The sequence below is a fragment of the Rhododendron vialii genome, chromosome 6a (genome assembly GCF_030253575.1).
Source record: "Rhododendron vialii isolate Sample 1 chromosome 6a, ASM3025357v1".
NCBI lineage: Eukaryota > Viridiplantae > Streptophyta > Magnoliopsida > Ericales > Ericaceae > Rhododendron > Rhododendron vialii.
Window position 1 is genome coordinate 26,745,800 of NC_080562.1, and position 26,850 is coordinate 26,772,649.

A 26,850-nucleotide genomic window follows, 5' to 3' on the forward strand; every position below is an offset into this window, starting at 1 on the left:
TGTTGATTTTTTAATAAGAATTGATTTCTACACTCTTTTTTTTGATATCTACACTCCGTTTTTTGTCTAACAGAAAAAAAATACATACACTTTCAACACTAAAATCCAAAAAACAGTGTTATTATCAAAAAATGGAGTGTAGAAATCAATTCCCTTTTGAAAACTTGAGCAATTTAACTCCAACCCAAATTTAAAAAAAAAAAAAGCCAATTAGCCTCATTTGGCTTTAAAAGTAGGAACAATAATTTTTTTGTCTTTATTCAAATTTTTTTTTTGCATTTGTTAATTTTTTGTCAAACTTTTGTGACTTATTAATTTACTTTGGCGAGGAATCGGAAAAGTAAAAAATTTTAATCAAAACTCATAGTTTTTTTCCAAAAAACAAGAATAAGTAAAAAAAAGTTGATTTATTGACTTATTTTTGTTTTTATTCAAAAAATTATGAGTTTCGATCAAATTTTTTTTTCTATTCCGATTTCTCTCGTCAAGACGAATCAATGAGTCACAAAAGTTAGACGCAAAATATTCAAATACAAAAAAAATCCAAATAAAGAAAAACAATACTCGCTCTGTCTAAAAAAGAATGACAATTTTTAAAATTCGTGCTATTTTTTATTACTTATATTTTTTAATTTATAATATTTTTTATGAGTTTGAAAACTTTGTATAATAGAATTAATCAAAAATTATTAAATAAAATTTATATTGCATATTTTTTAAAATTTATATTAAAAAATATTAAAATTAGCAAGAATATCAAAATTTACATCCAATTCGGGACGTGGTGAGCCCACCTCTACTGTTCCCGCTGATTCGGTTCCTTTTATCAGCGCTACCTTTGGTTCTTCATTTCTTCAAGCTTTAGCAATGGCGTCAAAGCTTCTGAGAAACACCGGTAACCGAATTTTCAGTCTCGTTCGAACAAACCCTAACCCTAATTTTCCACTTAAGCAATTGAATCTCACAACTTGTCAAGCCCCACTTTCGAGACCTTACTCGGACGTTGCCCAACCAGTTCCAATCGAACCCTCGTTACCCGAAAAGCCCCCAGTCGGTGGTGGGACCACAAACGGTAAGAAGACTTTCGGTAAGGGCACAACGTCGTCGTCTTCTCTGAAAGCAGCTGAGCTTGTTAAATTCGCCGCCATTGCTGAAACATGGTCAGTGAACCAGTTCCGTTTTGATTTCTGTTTTGTCTGTCTAATTTTTTCATTTTCTTAGTTGTTAATGTAGGAAAATAAGAAAGACCAACTGCAATTGAAATGGGAAAAAAAACCCCTAAAAGCTGCATTTTGGGATATGCATGGAATCCATTAGCTTTTCTAGAAATGCAGTCCGGATTTGTTTCAAATCTTGGAAGAGCTATGCAGCGTACGCCACATAGTGAACTCAAGTAATCAGATTCACATGATACATTACTGCAAAGGGTATCATCAGCGTTGTCGCTATAGAATTTGACAACTAATTGGACCGGATTTAAAAGAAAATCATCAATCACAGCAGGGGATGGTTATAAAGCCACGTGAAGCTCAAAGAAGTCGGAGAGTAGACATTTATGGTAAGGTTTGCAGTCAAACAGTCAGGCTTTGAAAGTGGTTTTTTGGGGTCAATGTACGCTTGGCTTCCTCGAAAAGCGATTTGGCACTGTAAAGCCTCGTTCCATGGTGGTGTTTTTGCATGGACATTGCCCTATAGAGCTGGGAAGATCAAATTGGATAATCTGATTCAGGGGAATAACTTTTTTGTTAATCACTCAAGTCGTTGATTCCTTGTCTGTTGGATTTGGGCCTTGATTTTGATTCCTTGGGTTTTTCTGGGGAGTGTGGTAGAGCTTATAATTGGTTTGCATAACTTGCACTCAGAATCAGTAGGAGGGCATCAGGGAGAGCAACACTTTAGTTGACGAGGAACCCTTTGGAACCAGCGTTATTGACTGACGTATTGACATTGTGCATAAGCTCTCTATTAAGTGAAAAGCAATTTCTTTAGCCTTTTTTTTTTGTATAGGTGCCAAGGCCAGCAGCGAGAATAGTACAATTGGCCATTTAATTTGGACTTCGCATTGTGTTCTAGTCTTTGAAATGATATAGAATTTACCCCAATTATTGCTCGCACATGTTTTGGATGCACATGGACTTTTGGCTTGAGCCTTGATGTAATGAACCATTCAGGGATGTTAGAAATTGGTTCTGAAGGTTAGTTCCCAAGCCCTGTTTATTGACTTTAGTAATGGTGGGCCCGTTCCTTCTTTGTCCCGAATCTTTTTTACTATGCTAAAACTAAAAGCTCTTGGTGACTTGCTGAAAGCATGGGAATAAGCTGTCGTGCTGAAGTCTTCAGTGTATTGCAAGGCTTTATACTTCTCCGATTTTAAAGTCTAGCCTTCCATTATTTATAAATCTTGTGACATGTGTTTTACATGCCACTTGTTAAATTAACTTTCTTGTAAAAAAAGTTATGGTATACTTGACGGAGTTGCATGTTAATTTAGAATTCTTGTGAAAAGTGAAGGATTAGACCATTATTGCATAATTTATGTGTCTATGCATGTGGAAAGTTTATATCCAACTCAAAACAAATTGGCTATGAGTGTAGAGGTTCCAAATGTTATTAAGTGATCACTCATTCCACTCTCAAGCAATGGGGGTACTTGTATTTTCTTAACATCCCCCCTCACATGCAGCCGCTTTTGAGGTCTGTCACCTGGAGCCTCTTTTTGGGTCTACCATCGTGCAACTTTTTTGTTGGTCTGTCATCGTGGGGTGTGGATTGTTGCTTTTTTAAAAAGGTGGGATTCCTCAAAATAATGCCATAATTGCATGCTTACCTTCTAAAATCTTAATGCTTTTAGCCGATCAAAAAAAGAAATCTTAACGCTTTTTTTTTTTTTTTTTTGTGCTTTGGTTTTGATGTTTTCTGAGCGAAGTGGGTTTCTCTACCTGTGTTGGTTGTAGCATTTTCCTTCTATCAAACAATCAGCTAGTAAGACCCAGTTAGATTCTATGATGGCTTACCTATTAGTTAGGACCATTATCGAATGGTGAAATAATTTTGGATTTAGATGTTTAATCTGTTTCTTGAATCTTGATATGTGTCACTGCTAGAACTAAAAACTTGATGAGTCCCCTAGTTGTTTGACCTTTTGCTTATTGATCTATTTTGCTTATATTGATTTTGAAATTAAGGATACCTTAACTCGATTTATTGGGAATGAGACCTATGTTGGACTTGTATTCTCCATTTGTACATAAGTAGGTAGAATCTGTCACTTCCACGAAATAGCCATAATGAACCTTGATTCTGATGTGGTGCCCTTAGAAAATAGCAATATGATCCCATTATCTTTCATAATTAGGTGGGATGCCGAAGGACCATTTAAGCCATTGCACGTGATGAATCCAACGAGATTAAGTTTCATCCGGTCCACTCTTTGCCGGCATTTCAGGTGTTATTCTGCTTTTCATTTTCTCATCTTTTTGTTTTTGGCTTTTGTCTCACGTTTTCTGTCATAGTGATTTCTTCCATGTCATCAATTTGGCATATATTAACTAGTTTCTAAGTATGCTTTAGAGAAAATTGATTGAACATATAATCTATATGAAACAGGATTTCCAGATTAAGTGCACTTGAGCATTCATATATTTCCCCCAACTTCTTGATAAATAAATATGTATATATGTATACAATACACACCCCAAAACTAGAACCAAATAGAGTCTGGACTTCAGATTCAGTCAAGAAACAAGCTAAACAATGGCTGAAAGCTAAATAGGAATACCAAATGAGGCTGCCACAGCAGCAGTTTATCCCCTCAAATGGATGCCAACTACTCTACTTTCTGGAATCTCACCCTATGAAAAGTTGTATGCCTAAGTTTCCAATTACTCTTTGCTACGAATCTTAAGGTCATCATGCTTTGCTCTTCTTCCTAGTCTGGAGCATAGTAAGCTTAGTGCACGCTCTGCTCTTTGTATTTTCTTGGGGTATGCCATTGCTCAAAAATGTATAGGTGTTAGGATCCAGTCACTAAAACACTGCGTTCACAGTCTGCACCCATCTTCTAGTGTTTTGAAACCTGGGGCTATGTGATTGAGGCATTGTGGTAGTATGGAGAGAAACAGGTGAACCTTTCATCAGGTAGAAATATCTGTACATATCCTCAAGATGATTTTACTCTATCCTTCGCCATTTGTTCTTGTTTTCTTTTCTATTTTTCTATTATTGACTCCACAGGGATTTGAGAACTGAGGGTGACCTATAGTCTATAGCTTTTTTATTCATCCACAGAGATGTTGCATGCCTTTTGCCAATGCATGTCACTAGTAAAAAGTGTAGTTTTGTTTGAGCTTTTTCTATTTTAGTGTTGTATGTCTATGAACTATTTATTGGATCCATCCAGTGATTGCTGTCAGTTATGCAGTATTATCCTCTGTTTTTTTGCTGGTTCCCTTTATATTTTTGCTACTGGTGAATATAACTCTTGTACCCACTTACGAGTTCTAGTTACTTTTCTGTGTTTCAGAAAAGATCCACTTTGTCCCAAGCCTTTGGAAGGTCTGAAAGTTGTGGATGTTGGTTGTGGAGGGGGAATCCTATCAGAGGTATAGGAAGATTGAATCTGTTTGATGTACTGACTCACTGTCTTATTTTCTAGTTAAGGGCTATTACCGTACATGACATTGCGGTTCTGATGGCCTTTAAGTATTGGGCAAATCAGTGGCAAACATGCATTTTCCCTAGCTTTAAATTCTTGTACTTGGTCTACCAACCAGTTGCAACGAGTGATTCATATTTGATGGTCCAAAGGTCTTGACAGTCTTGTGAACAGTGATGTTGTTCACTTGTAAACCAAAGCAACTTTGTAGTGTTATGAAGGCTTGCAAATGGAAGATTTGTGTCATATCTTGTACTGTCTAGAATGGTAGGATGAGAGTATTCACTGACACACTAATAGCTTTCTTATTGCGTGCCTTCATACACTAGATGCATCTACACCACATGGTCTCAGGTACAAGTATTGGGGCGGGCATAGGCCATATGAAAATTCATCTAATTCCTGTATCGAAGGTCAATTACATTGCAAATTTTTTTGTTTCTTATTGTTCTACTTTTATTTTCAAGAGCAAAATGGCATTTATAAGGTGTAATAAAGCATTTCATGCACACATACACGCATTATGCATGACTAACTTGGATGACTAAGGCTCCGTTTGTTTTGATGTAAATGTTTTTTCAGAAAACAAACTTCAAACCGGTGTTTGGTTGACACTTGAAAATATTTTCAAAAATCAATAAAATAGTGTAGAGAGAGAGAGAGAGGAGGGGCTTAAACGGTGGAGAGATCTGAGAATATTGGAATTGAACTTGGGTATGATCGAGGAAACTGAGCACAGAGAATTCCAGTAGAAGGAAGCGGGTTCATTTCGAAAAATAACTTACGGAAGATTTAGGGGTAAGTCATTTTCATCCAATTAATGGAAAATGTTCTACATGTAAAATATTTTCCTCATTTTTTAGACAACCAAACACCAGAAAATAGGTAAAACATTTTACGCCCAAACAAACGGAGCCTAAATATCCTTCCTTGGTGGATGTCAATCAATCATAGTAACTGGATACCGTACGCCTTTATCCAAGTGTTGTGTTTGGTGTGGTGGGTGGCTCTTAATGGGTTCTTCTTATGTTTAGTAGAGTCCATGACTCCATGTAACATATGTCTGCATTGTCCCTAGTGAATAGCATGTAATGCAAGTACAATTGAGAAAACTCCCTAAAGAAGTAGCAAATATGGAAATGATTAAGGTGTACTCGAATGATAATTTAACAGAACTGAAGACACATCAAGCAACCTAAGAAGGCGCATAAAACGATTATGGGATTCACATGGGCCTTGGGGAAATGTTTTCAGATGTTGAATAAAAGCTTAAGGGATCATTTAAGTGGGCCCTGGGAGATTTTGTTGCTTTTTTACTATTATTCATATGTAGAAAATATTTTCTAGTGGCTTCACTTTCTGAGGGACATGGTTGACTGAAATACTGTTCAGTTGTGAGGGCATCATTAACATTAGTCCTTTTTTTTTTTTGTATTCTATGAAAATACACACCATTTGGTTCCCCTTAATGGGGGTTGTAAATGATGGATCTAACAGGCCCAACCTTTGGCATTTTTTGTGCTACGTGGCTGCTCTTAGGTACTCCAAACCGTAACTTCAAGCTTAGTGAAACTAGAATTAACCACTGAACTTGTAGGTCTCGTGATACTACTTAACTCAATCCACTAAACCTATAAATTCATTTATTTTGCTGTCATACTATATTTTTGCTACTACTTTGATTTAGCCTAGGGCTCCTTGTTTAGTGTTTAATTGCTTATCTAGGAGTTTGAGATTTTTATTTTGAGAGTTGGTAAATCTCTGACGCAATAAGAGCTATATAGATATAAAAGAATGACTCAATATTTGAAGGAAATGATTTCTTAGCAAAAAGTGATGTATGTGAACTAGGTTATAAATTATAATATAAAAGAGGACAAAAGAAATATTAGGCCAACTTGACTGCTATCTGGAATTTTCAACTTGGATGGATCTTTCTGTGGTTTTTACCATGTTTCTTTGATTTTCAGCCTTTGGCTCGAATGGGAGCTACTGTGACGGGGATTGATGCTGTCGAGAAGAATATTACAATTGCCCGCCTTCATGCGGTATGAGCTATTCTATGTCAGGTGTTAAGAATGAATCACTAACTTTACGTTTGTGTTGTTGTGTGCTTATGCATACCAAATGGTACTAGACTACCAAGACGATGGAAAAATAACACCTGTGGATTGGCCAAGGCAAGCTACTCAAAGATGATGCTCATCTACCCTGGTAGAAATTATGAAGCTGCTGTAGCTAGTACATGAGCAGATTTATTGGCCAATGATGTTATATTTTCTTACTGTCGAACTAGAAGGTCAGCTATCCAATGTTACCACTAGTGGCTGAGGATTTTGCATCTTTCCCATCAAAGCTTTCCTACCAAGTGTCTTATGGTTTGGCGTTGTGTCACAAACAATTTGGTCAAACCTCTCATTTTTATTACTATACTTTCATGAACTGCTCTAGCTTCTCAAGTAATTGGGAATATGATAACATCCCACCATCCCAGCATGAGTCCCTCCAATATCTCTTACTACACTAAGATCCATGTTTACCATCTCGCGTCAGATGCAGCAAAAGATTTGTTCTTTTCCTTTATGTCTTAAGACTCATAACCATAGGAGCACCTAGTCATCCGTCTTGGACTTTGGAGTCTTTGACCATTGTAGCATGGACCTTGAGTTACCCTGACTCTATAGGAGAGTGTGGCTTAAGTAATTGAACTACAGCATGCAATTTGCATTCCATATACTTTGGATAGGAAAAGGCCGCTTGGTGACTTTTTGTGTTGTGCGTTATTTTAGAAAATCATGGACACTTTTCAAAACAACGACCTTGCTTCAGAGTTCAGATATTTTTATAAACCAGAGCTTTCTGACTAGAACAAAATTGGATCATTTAGTTATCACTGTTCTTTATGTTTTTTTGTTTAAAAGGATATTTATAAGCATTTTTCACTTGCCCAGGATTCGGATCCACTAACTTCAACGATCGAATATCGGTGCACAACAGCTGGTACAGTCCGCCTTTAATTATTTTCTACAAATTTAATCTCTTTGTTCACTTATTCAACGGAGAGCCAGAATTGTTGGATTTGGGGGTGCGACCAGTGTTTGATGTCAAACTTGATCACCCAATGAGTTCAAAAGAAAAAAAAATGTACAAAGAGTACAGGGACATGAGGTCCACCAAGAGAAAACGAAGAGTGCGTGAAAGAAAACTGCACACCACACGTCTAATTAGAGACAACAGAATCCCTTTGAAGGAAGGAAATAACCCAAAAACTATTTTGTGGTAAGTGGAGACCAAAAGATCTCAATTTTCAGATTTGATCTCACTTCCACAGAATGTTGTGATATTATGGTTGTGTAGTACTTTGTTAGTGGTTTTGTGAGTTGGTGGTTCAAGTCTGTTCAGGAGCGTGGACACCATCATCAGGTGGGTCAGATTTTAGAATTTTACTGTAGTTTAAGGCGTAATTGGGTGCCGAAGCACCAAAAGATGTCTCCTAAGTGTTGAAGAAAATTGTTTGGATAATGATCTTGAATTTTGTTTCATCGCCACTTGACCGAGTGGATAGAAGCCATTTCACACATCTACATGTTGTGATATGTGTTCTCCTGTTAAGGATTAGAGTTTCCTGGACTTGCATAATGGTGGGTCTCTTAGTGTCTTTTTTGTACTTTTGGCCCCCACTCCTCCAGCATGTGTCTAATTTTTGTAAGTTCGTGGAGAATTAAGGAACAAAAGATGTGCCCATGGGAATTTCCGTTTGACCCAAAAAAAAAAAACAGATGTGCCCATGGAAGTTTTCATTCAGGTTGGGGATGGGTGCATACAGAGGAGGCATCATGATTTAGCCGTAAAATTGGAAACATTCCATAATATATATCATTGTTCAACTTTTAAAATTGTATGTTAGAATTCACATGCAAAAGAGTTACTACAATACAACGAAAAGTTTGAAGCTAAGTGAACTTGCTCCATGTTTTGGTAAAAATGAAAGATTTGTCAATATCATATTATAACAGAGCAAAATACAATAGCCCATTTTAGTGCAATCTGTTCTCTGTGGTAGTTGACTGTGCTGTAGTGCACTCTGAGTCTTGGGCCTCTTGGCTGTGCAGCCGTAGACTCAATTGTGATCTTCCGGAAATAGTTAAGACTTAAAGAGGTAGAATTTGTCAATAACATGGAACTAAGTGAACTTGAACATGCAAAACTTTTCTCGATATTTGTGTCAATTTTTTTATTACCGTTGTAGATTGATAATGAAAAAAGTGTTTCAATTTGTTAGTTTTGGTTTGTGCACTGGGAAACTGCCTTTCATGTTTAAAAGATTTTGGTAGTAGGGACTAGGGACTATTACTTTTCCAAATCTTATTTTTGACATTCATGTTAGCTATAGAATTCTGTTAATTCCTCATTTCAGACCTAATGTAGCTCAAACTTTAACTGAAAGCTCAATCAATTTTGTGGACAGAAAAACTTGTGGAGGAGCGCAGAGAGTTTGATGCTGTTATTGCTTTAGAGGTACAGTACATAGTTATTGTAACTGCTGCTGGTACAAGGGGCTGCTTTCGGTCTTTCTGCTATATGTGTTTCTTCAGTCAACATATTTTGTACACTTCTTTCATATAAAGGACTTTGTGCTTTATGTGGGCCAAATGTTGCAATATATGAAGCACGGGGTACTCCAAAAAAATGCTGCACAAGTACCGGGTATCTAAGAACAACAATAATAGTGAGTATACATTGTGAAAGAAAAAACGTACCCTAGCCATATCCATATTGCCAGAGCTGTTACATTCTGTACCCATATGTTCTACCCCTACTCATGCTTCATAGACGTTCTCTTTCAAGTTTAAACTGCATGGTTAATGAGTAGTGTCCTATCAATTACAGGTTGGTTTCTGTTTGCTGCAGCCAAATCCTGCTGACTGTAGACTACCATATACAAATAAGCTCAAACTACTAGTTTAATCATTACCCTATTTCTTTCTCCAATCATTACCCTATTTTTTCAATTATTACTTTCTCATCTCTCTCTATCTCTCTCCAATCATTACCTCTATCTTCAATCATTACTCTATTTCTCTCTCCACCCACTATCAAAACTAAACTAAACTAAACTCCCAGCCAAACACAAGCTACGTAATCCTGACGTCATCTATCCCATTAATGCTGTTCAGAAAAAATAAATATATCCCATTAACAATTATGAGAAAATTGCCTAAGTTAAAAATAAGTGACGACCTGGACCTAGATATTTGCAATAATATCCCATCAGGCATCAAACACCCTGATTTTTTAGGAAAACTGGTGGTTCTCCCGTATTCCTTTGCTTCCTCTCGTGTCTTGTTTACCCATTTGGATATATTTCCTGTTGTTTTCATGTCACTTAGGTAATTGAGCACGTTGCTGATCCTGCTGAATTCTGCAAATCCCTGGCAGCGTTAGCTGTTTCTGATGGAGCCACTGTGATATCCACAATCAATCGTTCAATGAGATCCTATGCAACAGCCATCATTGCAGCAGAGTACATCCTTCAATGGGTAATATCTTATTGAACTGTTAATTCTTAAGTTATTCTTCTTATCTCCCCATAATGATGATAATGATGTTGGGTTTTGGTATAGGATTCCTGCCCATTCTGTTGAACTTGGTTTCCTGCTTTTTATTGCCACTTTCTTTCTTTCTTTTTTGATAAGTAGATCTTTCATTTTTTTCTTTTGAGTGGATGAAGTTCTGCTGTCTACATTGGTATTGTCGGAAGCACCCAACAATACATTGGTATTTTACGGTCACCACTCTTAGGTATTTTTGGAAGCACCCAATTATAAGATGCTTGGTAAGTTGATGGAGTGACTCAGGATCTTCGCAAGAACGTATTAACCTCTGAAACTCTTTTCAATCATCAAGAAACCCCTAGGAATAACCTTGACCAAGTTCACCCATGGTAGAAGCAGAGGTTTATGCAGTGGTTTTGAGCGGGAGGGAGAGTAGAGGGAGAGGGGTTGGAGGGGGATGTTTGTAAATTGCGGAACTACCATAGGGCAGTTTGAACTTTGACCAAAACCTCAGGGGAGGTATTTGTAGTTTCCCCACATAAAAAACTGTGGAAGCTTGTTCCTTCGTGTTGAACATTCATCTTTCATAAAAAATTTATTAAGATGTGCATTCTACTGCTTTTATATACATATACTATTTCGTAGATGTTGGCTTCAGACTAGATGCGGTTTTTCCTACCACCCCGAGCAGGGATATGCATCAACTGTTCAAGTTCCACTATTGGGATAACCTTTATGTTTCTAAGAGAGGGAGAGATTGAAGCATGGTTGCTGCATTTGATTTAGGAGTTGAGGTGCCATGCTATTTTTTATAGTTGGTTTTTTAGATTAGATTCTGAATAGATCTGCCATTGAAACAAAAAAAACTTACCGAGACTCTGACTCTTTGATGTGTTTGTGCATTTGGTATTCAATAGCTCCCAAAAGGTACGCATCAGTGGTCGAGTTTCCTTACTCCTGAAGAACTAACCCTGATCCTACAGCGTGCTTCTATAAGTGTAAGCAAAATGAATCGCGAAGTTAACATATCTCCATTCCATGCATTTCCGGCTTCTGACTCTTATAGTGTTGCCTGTTGGCATTTCATCTTTGCCTGTAGTAAAGGTGTTCTATTTCTATTTACCAGGTTCAAGAGATGGCTGGGTTTGTATACAACCCCTTGACGGGACGATGGTCTCTATCTGATGACATCAGTGTAAATTTCATCGCATTTGGTACCAAAAACCACCGATAAGGTCCTGGAAAGTTTGTGTTGAGTGAAATTTTGTTTCTAATTAAATTATTCTTTGGGGGGTTTTATCGGAAGCTTATTATCGGGTTTTATCCAGTTCTATTTTGTCAGAGCTGATTCTTGTTTTCTATCTCGTCAACAAAGGTGCAAAAACAGAAATTCACCTTTTCCATATGACAGGGATGATATTTGCTTTCAGGCTAATAAGAAAATGCCGACAACTAGAAAGTGTTAATAGTTTAAATAATTACTAAATGAAGAGAACCGATGCCCTAATGCTGAAGGTTTTGTGTTGATCGTCAATGAGTTTCTAGCCTTTTGTAAATTTTGAAAAATAAAATGCTTTCGGAGTAAGGGTTTCGTTACTACAACTGGGATCATAGCTTGTGTTAATACATTGTTGTAGCATGATATAGCTTATACATTGTGTTGTAGCACGATATACATTATTTATGTTCTCGTTTTAATGTTGTCGTAAAAGTTAAGGCTCCTATGCTTGTGGTTAAGGCTGCTCCTGAGTCATGATATGGCTAGAGCAGTCTGAGCAGCCATGATATGTTTGTAATGCTTGTGTTATTAGTGGGATGATATTGTTTTTCAATGCATGATGATAGACGGGCGGACCAAATAAGGAGCGCGCAGAGTATGCGGTTCACATTTCTTTTTTTCAAATATGTTGGGACTTTTTATAATTTTGTTATGCCCTGCAAAGTTATGATAGTACTCCCACAAAATTACACTGGAACGAAAGTATCCACCAGAGCTGTAGATTGCCGAGATGAACAGCCGGATGCCGCTCGACATTTGCTTGTCAGGGATGCTTGGTAGCATCCCCGAGTCGGTTTTTTCTTTTTTGGTTGATTGGCTTCTTTTTCCCATTCCTCCCACACAATGGTGCTAATGCTGAGGGGGGAAAAAAAAAAAACCCTCAAAAATAGGATGAGCACCTTATTTTCAGAACATTCCTGCGATCTTGATTCGCCATTTGCTTTTTGAGGATACGTAATTCTGGTTTTCTGACATTTAGATTTTTTCGGGGATTTGGAAGCTGGAAATTCTTTTTCGGAATACTAGTTTATATATTTTATTAAAATTTGCTTGTTCAAACTTTAAGTACCCATTCTCCTCCCCAAGTCCCTTTAGGACATAGTAGATTAGGATTAACGAATGACAAAAAAAAAAAAAACACTTTAAGTTCTAATTTTACACAAATATTGAATTGAATATTTTCAATTTTACAATTATAAACTATTTAAATAAATATTAATTCTTTCAAAAACAAATCAAGATATGAACACCTTGAGATGGAAAAACTATGATTATTTGTACCGAACGATAGGAAGGTAGTATGTTGGTAGAGTTAGATTATTACGATCGACAAATGTTGTTCCATCAACTTGAACGGATAACTTAAATTTCCTCACGACTGCTTGAGTTATAACTTTGGGTTACAAAAACTCAAAAAAAAAGTCCACTTATGACCCCCCATGGTATGAGCTATGTGTGGATACACTCTCTTACGTTCATTTTGTTGCATTCGCACCCATTGTGATTCGTGAATTTGTGCAGACACACCCAATTAACCAAAAAAATGCAAAATTCACTAACGAAATCAATAAAAAGTCCACTATGCCCTCATATTTTTCATTGATTCATCTTCTTTCATAAATCTACCCTATCCATCCCCAGCACCAAAATTTGGATGTTTTTAGAGCTTGACGAGTACTACATCCATCTCGAAATTCAAGTCGATTGAAAAATGGAAACCTCATGGTGAAGTAAAATTTCAAATTTATTTTTCATTTTAACAAGTAACAAGAATAATGTTCCCTAAACTGAGTTATTGATGTTTGTTAACATGATTTTTTTATAGAGATCTTAAACTCTTTAATTACACCCTCCGTCCCTTTTTAAATGTCCTGCTTCGTAACTCCAACTTATTAAAAAGACATCATCATTATACCTTTCACATCAACTTTTTCCTCCACTTTCCCTACTTACCCATCATCATTACACTTTTATTCACTAACTTTTTAAAATGGAATCTACTTTTAGGGACAAAATAGACAATTCACCAACTTTTACCCACTAACTTTACAAAATGGACACTTATTAAGGGACAGCCAAAAATGAAATACTGGACTGTAATAAAGGGACGGAGGGAGTAATACATTATGAACGGTTCATATTAAACTTTTAATATATTGGTTTGATTCGATAGGCGTGTGAGGTGTATCTCCGTTAAGTGGACAAAATTTGGTGGGTCTGCACAAATTCACAAAAAACATAAGGGGTGCGAATGCAACAAAATGAAAATCAGCATTGAGGGGGGTATATCTGTTCATGGTCCAAACCACATGGATATACAGGTGGACTGTACGCGCTCCAGTCCCAAGTGCGGAACCAGCTAAGTAACGAATCGAATAAAAGGAAGTTCAATGGGAACCCCATAGGCTTGGGTTCGATTCTCGATCGTGACTCCACTCCCCTTTTATCTTTTGGCGCTCTCTCTCTCTCGCCTTCATTCACGAGAAGAAATCGAATTGATCTTTATTTATGAATAAAGTAAAAAAAAGAGAGAGGATAATTATGTCTTATGTCTTTATGAAATTGATCTTTATCTTATGCCTTCATCAAATTGATCTTTGTCTTATGCCTTCATCAAATTGATCTTTATCTCATGTCTTTAGGAAGACATCAAGACATAAGGGTAATTCAACAATTTCGATTGATATAAATGGCAAATAAATAAATAAAGTGTCAATAAAAAAGGGAGCGTAAATAATCATTTCCCATATTTATGTAAGAACCAATTCAGAAGATAAATCGCAATCGGATACAGAGTATGAGTACTACTACCAGTATTGACCAAAACGTAGGGATATCGTACCGACGGCCGTCGCTGGACCGTCTCCGGACCGTCTCCGGCCATCGGATGGCCGATCTGAGCTGTCCAAAAATTCTTTAAAAAAAAAACGAGGGGGCCTGCTTGGGAATCAACGGCATCCAAAGTGTGTAAGGTGCTTGATCTAAACACCTTTTTTTTCGTTTATACATATATACACAAAAAAAAGATGTTTAGATCAAGTACTCTACACACCTCGGATGCCGTTGATTATAATTTATGCCCCCTTGTTTTTTTTTTAGAACTTTTGGACGGTTTGGATCGACCTTCCGGGGGTCGAAGAAGGCCCGACGGCGCCCGTCAGTATGATATCCCAACGTTTTGGTCGGTACCTATAGGTTTTCCGTACAGAGTATACGCCTGCATGGATCTATACTCCCCTCTTTTTGAGCTTCCCAAGAAATGCAGGCAAGTTGCGTACGTCTTTGCTTTGACGTGGAAGGATTGGGGGAGTAAAATTCGCGGATGGAAAGAAAAAAACACACACAAGACCGGGGCGCGCTTCTGGTGTCCAACGCAAATCCATTCGTGCGGTCGCGATATTCAATTAGCACACGTGTCAGTTGGGAATAGGAAGTATGTGCTAATCAAACACGCAGCAGAGTCGCAGAAGATTGGAATCTCTGACAACTAAATTGCTCATTCCTAGGTCGGAACTACAAGCAAGAAAAACGCGATCTGGATTTTACATCCACGGCGGACTGCTTGGATATGCCTTCTAGAATAATAGGACTCCTACAGTACTACTATGTGTATCTGTTCGTCTAAATAAGTTAATTTATTTATTTTTTATTTTTATTTTTTTCATATTTGTTATTTTTTTATTAATTTTTTAAAATTATTGCATCGTCATAATGAGATGAATCTTAAAAGTAAAAAATTATGATTGAATTTAATTTTTTTGAATAAAGACAAAAAAATAGAATTATTTATTTATTTTTATCTTTATTTAAAAAAATTAAATTTCGATCGCAATTTTTTACTTTTTAAATTTATTTCGTATTATGATGCAATAATCTTCAAAAATTGCAAAAAAACTACAAGTACGGAAAAAAATTTAAATAAAGACAAAAAAAAATTAATTCACTTATTTAGCCAGTTAGCTAAATAATGTTACTCTTTAAATTAATAATCGCAATCCTCTTCAAAAGTGAGAATATAAATTTAGCGAGTGAGATTATAAGTTCCCTTATTATTATAGTTTGCTAAACATGGTTGTCGTTACACGGACACATCTGACGAAACCAAACTAGTGTGCAAGCCTGATCAAAAAAAAAAAACTAGTGTGCAAGCGAGAGAGAGAGAGAGAGAGAGAGAGCCTCTATATATACGTATACATCTGCAACACTCACCCCCTTCAGATTCTCTATTCTGCTTCCACTTCCTTCGAAAAGCCAATGGAAACCGTCGATCCATCAACGTCGGCTCGAGGCCGGCTGGCCGTCCTCTCGGCGCACCTCTCCGCCTGCGTCGAACCCGACGCCTTCTCGCCGGTGATCGAGGCCTCGGGCGCCTCCGCCCAGACGTTTGTCGCGCCGCCGCCGAACCTCAAGGGCTCTCTAGCCATCGTAGACGAGAGGACCGGTAAAAAGTACCAGGTTGAGGTCTCTGACGAAGGAACCGTCAAGGCTACGGATTTGAAGAAGGTAATCGAGTTATGCATATGGATTATTTTGTCTTGAAAATAGTCTGTATTATTTGTTTTAGTGATCTATCATTTAGTTTTTTTGTAAAAAATTTGGAGATCAATCGACTTTTAGGAAAGTAAAAAATAATGAACGAAGGTGAAAAAGTTAGAATAAGACGATAGTGAAGGTAGAAAAAAGACTGTCGTTTCTGTTTTTATTTTTGCGTTTTGTATTTTCTTTTTATACTTTCGATCATTTGTTTTACTTTTTAACTCCTCTGACGAATAATTAACCCAAAAACTTGACGTAAACCTAACCAAAATTGGAAAAGATGAACAAAAGTACCAAACTAATAATTTAGCAAAGACAGGGCCTTAGGTGTTGTGAATTGGGATATGAGTTCAGCGGAGTTGGTGTTATGCTATTTTGGGTCGGTTGATTGTTGTTGTTCCTATTTTTGTTGTGCCTTGACATCTGACCGGATTTGAGTTCAACCTTTAATCCAAAATTATGCGTTTGCATTGGTTTTTTTTTTTAACTTCCTGATTGTCAGTTTGTAAAGTTTGGTTGACGAGAAGACGTGGGAAAAGGAAATTAGGAATATGCTGTAAAGTTGGATTTTTTTTTTTGGACTTTTAGTAGTTAGGAATAATACACTCAAATTTGATCTACAGATTTTGAGAGAGAGAGAGAGAGAGAGAGAGAGAGAGAGAGAGAGAGAGAGAGAGATCACAGGTCAAAATATACTCCTTCTGTCCTTCAGTCCCTTTTGGTATGGTTCAGTATTCCTTTTTAGGCTATCCCTTGATAATTATCCATTTTGATAAGTTAGTGGGTAAAAGGTGGTACATTTCTCATTTTGCCCCAAGTAGATTCCATATAATCTCATAAAAAGTGTAATGATGATGTTTTCACAAAGGGCAATTATGGAAAGTTACAAATTTTAAAGCTTACTGTTGATGTCTCCATAAAAAGTTGAATTTACGACATTCGACACTTAAAAAGAGAAAGAGGGAGTATTATTTTTGTGGTTGGTTGTCAGTAATTCCATTTAGTAGAGCCGTAGAGGGAAAATAGGTATTTTGCAGTCAAAGCTATGGTTTGAAGAAAGAAAATGGTTGTGCTCTAATTTGATCGATTGATGTTTAATGTGGGGCTCGTTTCATCTGATTAGGGTTCTACTATTTTTAGTTGGTTAGTTGTTGTTTTGCATTTCGTTTTGTCAAGTCGGTTAAGAGTATTTTCTCTATGTTCTGTTTGGCTGGTGAGAAAACATGGGAAGGGGAAATAAAAAGTTACGATGGATGGTTGATAGTTTGTTAGTTTGAGCTTGGATAAATACATTTTTGTACTCAATTGAGCTTGATTGAGTTGGGTCCTTTGGTGGTTGTATCATTTCACGAACGGATGCGGCCATTCTCATCCCTCATCAGGGTCCAGCTTTGCGAACAATTATATTTCTTGACTTTCTGAGTGGAGAATATTCAGATAGAATAATGACGGGCCAAATTTTGGCGACATTATAGGTATCTCTCACTGTGAGCAGCTCAATCTTGCATCTTTTATTAGCATCTCTCTCTTGGATTGAGATATTGTAATTTATTTCTTGTTCTCATGAATCGTTTATTTCATTGAGTTGCCGCCTTTAATCACCTGGATCTCTTTCTGCCACTGGCATAGCTTTGTTTGTACAAGAAGTAATAATTTACCTGCACCATTAGTGAATTTGTGCAGTTCTTAATGTGTTGTCAGCTTTTGGTAATATTTTTTAGTGTGTCGTATTATAATGCTCCAGTATGAGTGATGGGGTTGAACCTTGGCATCGGCCAGGGGTGATGCCACGTTGAATGGCGTAGGTTCAGCTGAAACCTTCTGAGTATCGATTATCTTTCATTGCATATGTAAAATTCTAGCTCCCACGCACATGCATTATGAACCCTCTGATCGTCTCCCTTGAACGCTCTTACTTGTGTATCTTTTTGTTGTTGAAGAGTTTACTTGTGCTTGACAGTCAAAGACAGTAGATTTTCATGACAATCCAATCCAATCCAATGTGTTTGTTTGTTTGATCAAATTCTTCCAATTTTGACCGATAAAGGCTGACAAGCCATAGATAAAATACCTGGCAGCTTGCACAAGATCCCTCCGCCCTTTGTCTAGACAGATAGTCTAGTCGGCTAGATAGCTAGTCTGTTTATACTTCATAGCCTAGACTCTCTACTCAATTTTCTCCTACTGCTAATAGAACTGACCGACCTTTCCCTTTCTAGCACTATGATTACTCCTCCCACCTATATATCAAAGATGATAGTAACATGTATGGCAAACAAGCTAAGAAATTTGTGATATGGAACATGGAAAAAAAGACCACAAGCTTGAACCCACTGAAGGGTTTTCCTAGAACCGCCTCTAGCGATGGCTATATGATAGCCTGGTAATGTCATCGCATTGCCTATAGAAACTTTTGTAGATTGCTCTGATACTTTTGAATTTGCAGATAACAACCGGAAGGAATGACAAGGGGCTCAAACTTTATGATCCAGGCTATCTGAACACAGCTCCTGTCCGGTCGTCAATTTGTTATATTGATGGTGATGAGGGGATTCTTAGATATAGGGGCTACCCAATTGAGGAGTTGGCAGAGAGTAGTTCCTTTTTGGAAGTGGCCTACCTTCTAAGTAAGTATCGCTCACAAGCTTTTTTATGCAATTATATATCTCTTGGTGCTTATAGTAAGGGGAGATACAGTTTGTTCAATACAAGGCTCATGCGATGATGTATTGATGTTTTCAAGACATCGCATCCTTTTTTGCATGTCAGAGTGAGCATCTGTCTGACTTATCTGGGGGATGTAAAATTTGTGAGCTTATTTTAATTTGTACTTTTGCATTCCCCTGTTAGCCAAATTTTAAGTTGGTACTGAACGTTAAGCCGCATGAACACATCTCAGTTAGTGAAGTGCACTTTGCGGATGTGAGTTATGAATCCTTTTCATTTGGTTCAGTATCTCTACATATCTCAAGTATACACCTTTGAATACATAACATGAATTTGGAACTTTTACCCCTCAAAAATATATCACTTGAAGTGTTTTTCATTTTGAGGAATTTTGTGGGACGTAAGACCATCTCCAGGGAAGTAGCAAAATTTGATAAATACTAAATGTGAAGAGCCATGTCATCAAAAAGCACTCCAAGTGATGTAGCAAGACTTGCACACTGTTCGGTTTAGTTTTCTTTCACTTCAAGTTTGAAGAGAGAGAAATGACTCTTTACATTACCACCTCAATGAATAAATTCTAAAATAATGATGAAGAAATTTAAACTTTAGCAGAATGGATCCTTAAATGCTAGCAAAGTATTTATATGGGATGAACTTTTGCCTCCTCCTTTGGAGATGGTCTTAAGATTGCTTGCTTTAGTTCTTAGAAGTATTAGATCTGAAATGTTTCACAAATATAGTTATCTGATCATGATACCAAATGGATGCTCAATACCATCCTGAGAAATTGACAACTACGTTGTTCCTGAGAGGCAAGGCAACAACAAAAAGATGATAATGATTGGTGAGGGTAATCTTCTGTTTTCAATAGAAACTTCCTTTCATTCCCAACCTAAAATGCATATGTTTCATGACCTCATTTTGAGCCTGTAAATTAAATTTCCTAATGAAAGGGGATGAAAAATTGTGGTTTTTTTTAATAATTTTTTGATTGAAATTGAAGTGATCATGCAATACCTTTTTCCCCCCATTTTTTATGCTGTGTGGCTTAACTGCCCCTGGTAATGATTTTTCGTCTTGGAATCTGTGCCACACTCTTTGCTACAGTTTCTGCTTTGTGGTTCTGGATCGAAAACACTTCAAAAAGATGGGAAAAAATGACTTTTCGAGAAGCTATTTGATGCTTCTGTTGTTATAAGCAGCTTTTACCTTAGGTTTAGCTGCAACAAACACCGATCATTTCCTAGTAGCCAAAAAGAGAGGGAGAAGTAAGAAAAGGAGGATTTTTTCTTTATATATTCCGTAAAGTTCAATAAGCGATTGATAATGGTAGCATTTTAAGTTGCTTGATGTATGGACTAAGGAGAGATAAAACGTAAAACTTGGAACTAATGTGATAGTGAAGTCTGTGTGGTACAAGAGCGAAGCAGATTGATTTGCCTTCTATCTTCCCTGCTCCCTACAATTATCAATAAATGATTAAAAAAGGATATGAACAGTATGCTATCTCTTTTATATGTTTGAGATATTCACTTGTAAACAACTACATGATAAATTCGTTAAATTAAAGAAAAATGAATGCAGGAAATTGCGAATTTTTGAGTGTATTGTGTAGATGAATGGCTATACAGCTCTTTCATTTGACAAATTGATTTTCTTTTTCCTGCCTTGTTTATGTAGTGCCTTAGGTTTCCTAATTTGATTGGCTTTTTTTTTTCTTTTTTTTTTTCCAGTGTATGGGAATTTACCTTCTGAAAGCCAGTTAGCTGATTGGGAATTTGCTGTTTCTCAACATTCAGCTGTGCCACAAGGAATTTTGGTGCGTTTATCTTCCTCTTTCTTTGATACCAAAGATCAACTCTGTAGACGATGCAAATCTACCTTTATAATTATCCTTTTCTTTACCAGTCTTATCTTGGATATTCTAGTAAATTTCTAGTTGTAGCATATCGAACAATTTTATGTAGCGTATCAGGTAACATTGACTATATGGTGCTTTGGCGAATAGCACTTGATACAATTGTTGCCCGTTTCCTCCTGGGATTATTCACAACGTTTTCTTTTTGGCGAGTAAATATAGAATGTTTATTGTTCCAGTACTACTCCCGTGTGTGGAGCCATTAATTGGATAATGCTGTCTGTTAATACACAGCAGCAGTTTCGGCACTTTTTTGAAAAGTTCATTCTTCAAACATTTTTTAAAGTTCTCTTGTTTGTTTCTTGCTTAGGAAGGAGTTCTCTATTTTTTCTGAACAACAAGGTATTCTTTGGATTTAAACTTCGGTCATTTATATTTTCATGCTATCACTTGAAGAGTTTCTAGAATTTCCTTTGATTACTTCTACTTGAAAAGTATAAGATTTGATCTCATCATCCAAATCAAACTGCTTTTCCAATATAATATCTGCTTACGGTTGATATCAATGCAGTAAGCACACCTAACATTCGCCTATATGTTTCTTGAATGTCAGCAGTCCAAATGGTACCAAGCTGATTACGTCCCTTGTGTAAAGATTGTAGACATTTGCGAGACTGTTATTGTACAATGCCCCTTTGTTATTGCCATCTGGGAGAAAGTGGAATTAAATAACAGCAGTTATACCTCAGACCAACATGGTGTTCTAAGTCGGTTCTATTTTCTTTTCTAACTGCACTCTGAATCTGTTTTGTAGGATATCATACAGGCAATGCCTCATGATGCTCATCCCATGGGAGTTCTAGTCAGTGCAATGAGTGCTCTCTCTATCTTTCATCCTGATGCCAATCCTGCTCTCAGAGTAATTCAACTTTTCATCCAAACTCATGGTTTAGTTGACTTACCATTCTCCAAAATTAAATCTTGACTCGGGGAATTGTCACTTCTACCAGAAAACATGTCTCTTGTGGACATGGGTATGGTACAAATAATGAAGTCTTAAACACTTGAATACGTTCTCTGTGTAGTAATGTTTACTTCTGTAAGGTTCCACAGTGTTACTACATCTTTTTTTTTTTGACAGAGTACATTGACCTCATCTAGGGAGAATGATTACTTATGGTTACCTTTCAAGATTCTTATAATCTTATTATGGGTTTTAGTTTTTTTTAAACAAGATTTATGAAAGATGGTATATGGTATGTAGGTCATTTATTTTGTGGTTATTCATAGCTGCAGGTCGTGAATTCTCAAGAACAACCTACTTAATACAGTGTTTAGAATGTATACAAAACATGTTTTTCCCCTTATGTATGCTTTACTACAGTTGCGCTCTGTGTGTGTGTGTGTGTGTATTGGATTTGACTATCATCAGCTGTTGTTACTATAACTAAATTCACAGCATTGACCACTTATACAACCCAGAAGATAAACCACTTTCGATCGTTCCTGTTGTTTGAAAATAAACTATCTTCCTATTGTTTGAGTAGTTGTTGGGTAATGTGCTATTAAATTTTGGTCATATCTTAAAATTGAACATTATTGTTGATGGTCCAATTGTGAATTCCACACTGGTGCTCTATATTTTTCAACCAACTGTTTCTTATCACAGGGCCAGGATTTGTACAAGTCTAAGCAAGTGAGAGAAAAACAGATAGTGCGCATACTTGGGAAGGTATGCTAGTACCCCATCTTTCGTTTGGTTTATCCTCTCTCTCTCTCTCTCTCAAAAACAGTTTGATGATTATGAAGATATTGCCTTTAGTTTGTGCAGTTTATATTTTCCGTCTGTTAGTTACGATATAAGATATTTCTCAACATGAGATGACATACAATATTTTCAGGCACCAACCATTGCAGCCGCAGCTTATTTGAGGTTGGCAGGAAGGCCTCCAGTTCTTCCCTCTAGCAACCTTTCTTATTCAGAGAACTTCTTATATATGCTGGATTCATTGTATGTTCTACTGCTCCCTTTTCCCGCTTTAGTATACTGTATAACTGTGTGAGCATCTTTCTCATTGTATGTTCTCCTCATCTGCTGCATCCTCCTACCTCTTTTGTGTACTGCACAACTGTAAACATCCTTCTCATATGCTAAGCATTTATAAATTTTTTGAATACCACGTTCTTCGTTTTTTGGTCATCTCTTCTGCTAAAGATTTGTGAGTTTATGGTCTAAAATAATGAAGCAAAAGCGAACTGACATATGGCCACACGGTGTGCTTTTCTTTCTTACACAAGATCTATTTGGTTTTTTATTTATTTATGATTGTGACCCTTTTGGGTGAATTGTTCTAGCATTGTGATAAGAGGGCCCCTATTAAAATTTGGTTCCCCTTTGCAATTGACAGGGGTGATAGGTCTTATAAACCCAATCCTCGATTGGCACGTGTGCTGGATGTTCTCTTTGTATTACATGCAGAACATGAAATGAATTGCTCCACAGCAGCTGCTAGGCATCTAGCATCAAGGTAGGCAACTAAAGTGCCTAATTTAATCCAAAACAGCCATGAAGTTGTATATCACTGACCTTATCTCATTATGCAGTGGAGTCGATGTGTACACAGCTCTTGCTGGGGCAGTTGGAGCACTGTATGGTCCTCTTCATGGTGGAGCAAATGAAGTATGTTGGCATTTTGTGCACTAGTTTCTTGCTTCTTCTAGCTGCAGTTGAGGCTCATTATAGAATTTATGAAGCAGCATAAACACCTATGTAGCACCGACACCTCTAGAGGTTGAGGTATTGCCGTGTCCTTCACGGGGACATGGCTAGATACGTGTCTGACACGCCACGTGGTGTGTCCAGTTATTTTGTTTAGGGGGACACGGCGGGGACACTTCTGGGACAGGGTGGGGGTGTAAGTGTATTTTTTTAATTTTTTTTTACGGTAACTATTTTATTACTGATTTTTTTTGGGTTTAAGTGTAAGTTAACCGATAAAAACAAGTCCTAAAGAGAAGAAACCCTAACATCAGATTCCTCTCATCCATTTTGTTTTGTTTACATTTTTGCAATTTAAACTTGCGGAATATATATACACATGGCATGTTCCCCGCCTTCTAGAATTTCCCTGTCCCGTGCCCGTGTCCATATCAGTGTCTGTATTCATGTCCATGTCTGTGCTACATAGATAAACACTTTGAGCCATGCATGGTTGAGCTTGCTTTTGTTAAATTCTTTATGACAGGCTGTGCTTAAGATGTTGGGCGAGATTGGAACTGTTGACAACATTCCGGAGTTCATTGAAGGTGTGAAAAACAGGTGAGTATTGCTATCTGATAGCCCCAGCTGATTAATTGCTTGCAATTTTGTCTTGGGTCGATTGATCTTCCTTTGGCAACTTGGTCGTTATAGGAAGAGAAAGATGTCAGGATTTGGGCACCGTGTCTACAAAAACTATGATCCCAGGGCAAAGGTCATAAGGAAACTGGCAGAGGAAGTTTTTTCGATCGTTGGCCGGGATCCTCTCATTGAGGTATATGTTGCTGCTTAATCATACAAACCCTGTTTGTTGTGGGTTGCTTTCATGTGACAGTAAATTATGACAAGTAAGGGCATTACATGATTATGCTGTTTAAAAGGCCAAGTAAGTTTGCGCACTCTTTTAACTTTGGGAACCCATGTTTAGAACCCAGACAGAAATACCACTTTTGGGTATGGGGATGCGAAGTGTCTGACGTGTGTAGTTAGTCATGCACCTCATAAGCATGTCTATCATTTGAGTTTGTGTGATTTTACGATACTCCCTTATTCTTTGCCTACCAAAAAATGTCTTTTATGATGTTAACGTCGTGATGCGGTGGCTTCCAGATGAACTGTGCCTATTATACATGAAAGGGGACACAGCCCAAATACTCAAACATGTAACGAGCACCTGTCACCTTAGTCTGTATGACAAATACTTCTTAGCAACAAGTATAAATTGCTATGTAGGTTTTCGCCGATGTTCTATGTGAAAGAAATTGTACGCTAGTGTTTTCTAATTCAGTGGGTTGTATGTTTCGTGAGTTTGAGCACCATACCAATCTGCATACATGTTAACCTTTTAGCATGTGTTCACATAGATTTACTATTAGTCTTTAAGTTAATAGAGTGAATTGTTTCCTTTAGTTTCAGGTGTTTTGTCCATGGCACTTATATTCACCCGTTGCTGATCGGTTTCATGTACACTTTCTTTTTTATGTTGTAGATGTAATTGCCATCAATAGACACTGCTCCAGGTGGAAGATGTTTTCTTCTCATTTATTTATTTATTTATCATTTATGGAGAGGTGGGGTGGGGGTTCTTCAATCCATCGCTTCAGTGGGTTTATGTAATCTAAATGCTTAATGGGAGCTTTATGGCCCGTCAACCTGATCTTGCACTATTTTCAGGTGGCTGTTGCTTTGGAGAAAGCTGCACTATCAGATGACTATTTTGTCAAGAGGAAGCTATATCCGAATGTTGATTTCTATTCTGGATTAATTTATAGGTGAGCAGACATTTTCTTCAGTAAAAGTGTCAAGTTTTTATACTGAGCTGATAAATTGATAATCAGGGCCATGGGTTTCCCGACGGAGTTCTTCACTGTTTTGTTTGCAATCCCTCGTATGGCTGGCTACTTAGCACATTGGCGAGAGTCCCTGGATGATCCTGATACCAAGATAATGAGACCTGCTCAGGTTAGATTTGTGGCTTTGCTTCTTCCCCTTTTTACCAGTTTATTAGAGCAAATCTGTTGAACCTTTTGGTCAACTTGAAAATCACCGGGATTTTGGGAAAGTACTTGACGATGAAGGAGCCTAAAAGTGAGAAATTTCCTTTTGTTGATTTCTGCTTTAATCCCTTTTTTTTAATGAGTACTAGCGTACTGCAAGTTGTACTTATCTCAAGAATCCGTGGGTGCTATCTGTACTAGAGGTCGACATGTTTTTATGTGAATTGAGTTGAGTTTATTATGAAGGGAATGCATCTTGTGCTGTAGACTTTTTTTAATTTTCATTCAATTTCTGCAATAGCTAAATAGTTCTGTTTGTTTTTTCGTTTTGCTTGGTAATGTAACTGTACCGAGTTTTAGAGGATCGCTGGTTTCACAGTTCAGCCTTTTGGTAGATGCACTTGTAATTCAGAGATTCCAAGCAGAACCCTAATCTGTATTCAAGGCAGACTGCTGCTGCTGTTGCTTCTCTCTCTCTCTCTCTCTCTCTCTCTCTCTCTCTCTCTCTCTCTCTCTCTCTCTCTCTCTCTCTCTCTCTCGTGCTGATTGAAAGCAGCGTGTGAGAAACTTCCTTCTTTTCCTGTCAGTTATGATTTTGTAGTGCCATTGTTCTTTGTTGCTTGGTCTTGCTGAGAAGTTTGGGAAGATACGGGGGACTGTGAGTAGAGTAGGGATTGGAACCTGGGTGTTAGGTAGTCTAATAAGAGAGATAATTTATTGTCTTTTAGATACCACGTAAAGTATTCAAGTACCTTTTTTTTTTTCCCCTGAATCCTAATTTTTGTTATCTTTCATCTCTCAGGTGTACACTGGCGTATGGTTGAGGCACTATATGCCACTCACCGAGAGAATGGTGACACTGGAGGCAGATAAACTTGGTCAGGTATCTGTTTCAAATGCCACCAGGCGGCGATTGTCTGGCTCTGGAGCTTAGGCTTTGAACTTTTCGACTGATATTTTTCTCACTGGTCGGAGAAGCAATAACCTGCCTATGGTTAGGTATTCGGAATGAATGTCTAACTGTCTCCAAAAAAAGTATTGCCTCTACGTTTGTTCTGATTTGTTGCAGCATGAATAAGATTATGTGTACAAGAGTATCATGTTCAGATAAACGAACTTGACTCAAAATTCCAACCAAGTTCAAGCAATTGAGTATATCAATTCAGTTTTTTTTTTGGTCTCAAAATCAAAATGGTAGAATTTCATTGTATCCGATAACCAACAGCCCTGGTTCATGCTTGGTTCTTTCTTCCAGTGTATTTGTCGGCATATATGCAGCCCCGGTTCTTATTGAGCTTGACCTTGGAAAATTAGGTTATTTAGCTTTTTTAGCGAGGGCTTTATGTTGGGTGCACTTTTTTTGTGGTCTGAGGGTTAATCATGTTCGTGATGATTTTGATTGAAAGTAGGCAGTGCACATTTTTTGTGGTCCGGGGGTTAATCATGTTCGTGATGATTTTGATTGAAAGTAGGCGCCGGCAAGATACATATGCTGCTAGAGCTTGTGCATTGCATTGGAATACGAGGCTAGTACTCACCACTC

The 26,850-nt window shown here is 37.3% G+C and overlaps 2 protein-coding genes across 3 annotated transcripts; both read left to right on the forward strand.

Moving 5' to 3' along the window:
* Positions 1-789: 789 nt before the first annotated feature.
* On the forward strand, positions 790-11,733 carry LOC131329952 (ubiquinone biosynthesis O-methyltransferase, mitochondrial). Of its 2 annotated transcripts, none has more exons than XM_058363398.1 (9): positions 790-1,160; positions 3,356-3,445; positions 4,523-4,601; positions 6,625-6,702; positions 7,606-7,654; positions 9,123-9,172; positions 10,045-10,194; positions 11,127-11,207; positions 11,336-11,733. In XM_058363398.1, exons 1-9 carry the CDS (start codon positions 868-870, stop codon positions 11,441-11,443), a joined length of 978 nt encoding a protein of 325 aa, XP_058219381.1. In that variant the 5' UTR covers positions 790-867; the 3' UTR covers positions 11,444-11,733. The 2 variants fall into 2 exon arrangements, with proteins under 2 accessions (XP_058219381.1, XP_058219382.1); XM_058363399.1 differs by having other exon boundaries at positions 1,053-1,160; positions 3,256-3,445.
* A 3,823-nt stretch (positions 11,734-15,556) lies between these two features.
* On the forward strand, positions 15,557-26,493 carry LOC131329945 (citrate synthase, glyoxysomal). The gene is made up of 13 exons (XM_058363389.1): positions 15,557-15,991; positions 18,471-18,651; positions 20,428-20,513; positions 21,367-21,471; positions 22,222-22,284; positions 22,454-22,563; positions 22,961-23,080; positions 23,157-23,232; positions 23,798-23,871; positions 23,965-24,085; positions 24,985-25,082; positions 25,149-25,272; positions 26,110-26,493. The coding sequence occupies exons 1-13, from the start codon at positions 15,743-15,745 to the stop codon at positions 26,239-26,241; spliced, it is 1,539 nt and encodes a 512-aa protein (XP_058219372.1). The 5' UTR covers positions 15,557-15,742; the 3' UTR covers positions 26,242-26,493.
* The last annotated feature ends 357 nt before the right edge of the window (positions 26,494-26,850 follow it).

Bases quoted from the DNA above. Each gene is read 5' to 3' on its own strand.
- LOC131329952 (XM_058363398.1), top strand. From the start codon at position 868: ATGGCGTCAAAGCTTCTGAGAAACACCGGTAACCGAATTTTCAGTCTC. The intron at 6,703-7,605 runs GTATGAGCTATT...TCACTTGCCCAG, and splicing joins CAATTGCCCGCCTTCATGCG to GATTCGGATCCACTAACTTC. The intron at 7,655-9,122 runs GTACAGTCCGCC...TTTTGTGGACAG, and splicing joins ATATCGGTGCACAACAGCTG to AAAAACTTGTGGAGGAGCGC.
- LOC131329945 (XM_058363389.1), top strand. From the start codon at position 15,743: ATGGAAACCGTCGATCCATCAACGTCGGCTCGAGGCCGGCTGGCCGTC. The intron at 21,472-22,221 runs GTAATTCAACTT...TTCTTATCACAG, and splicing joins ATGCCAATCCTGCTCTCAGA to GGCCAGGATTTGTACAAGTC. The intron at 24,086-24,984 runs GTATATGTTGCT...CACTATTTTCAG, and splicing joins GCCGGGATCCTCTCATTGAG to GTGGCTGTTGCTTTGGAGAA.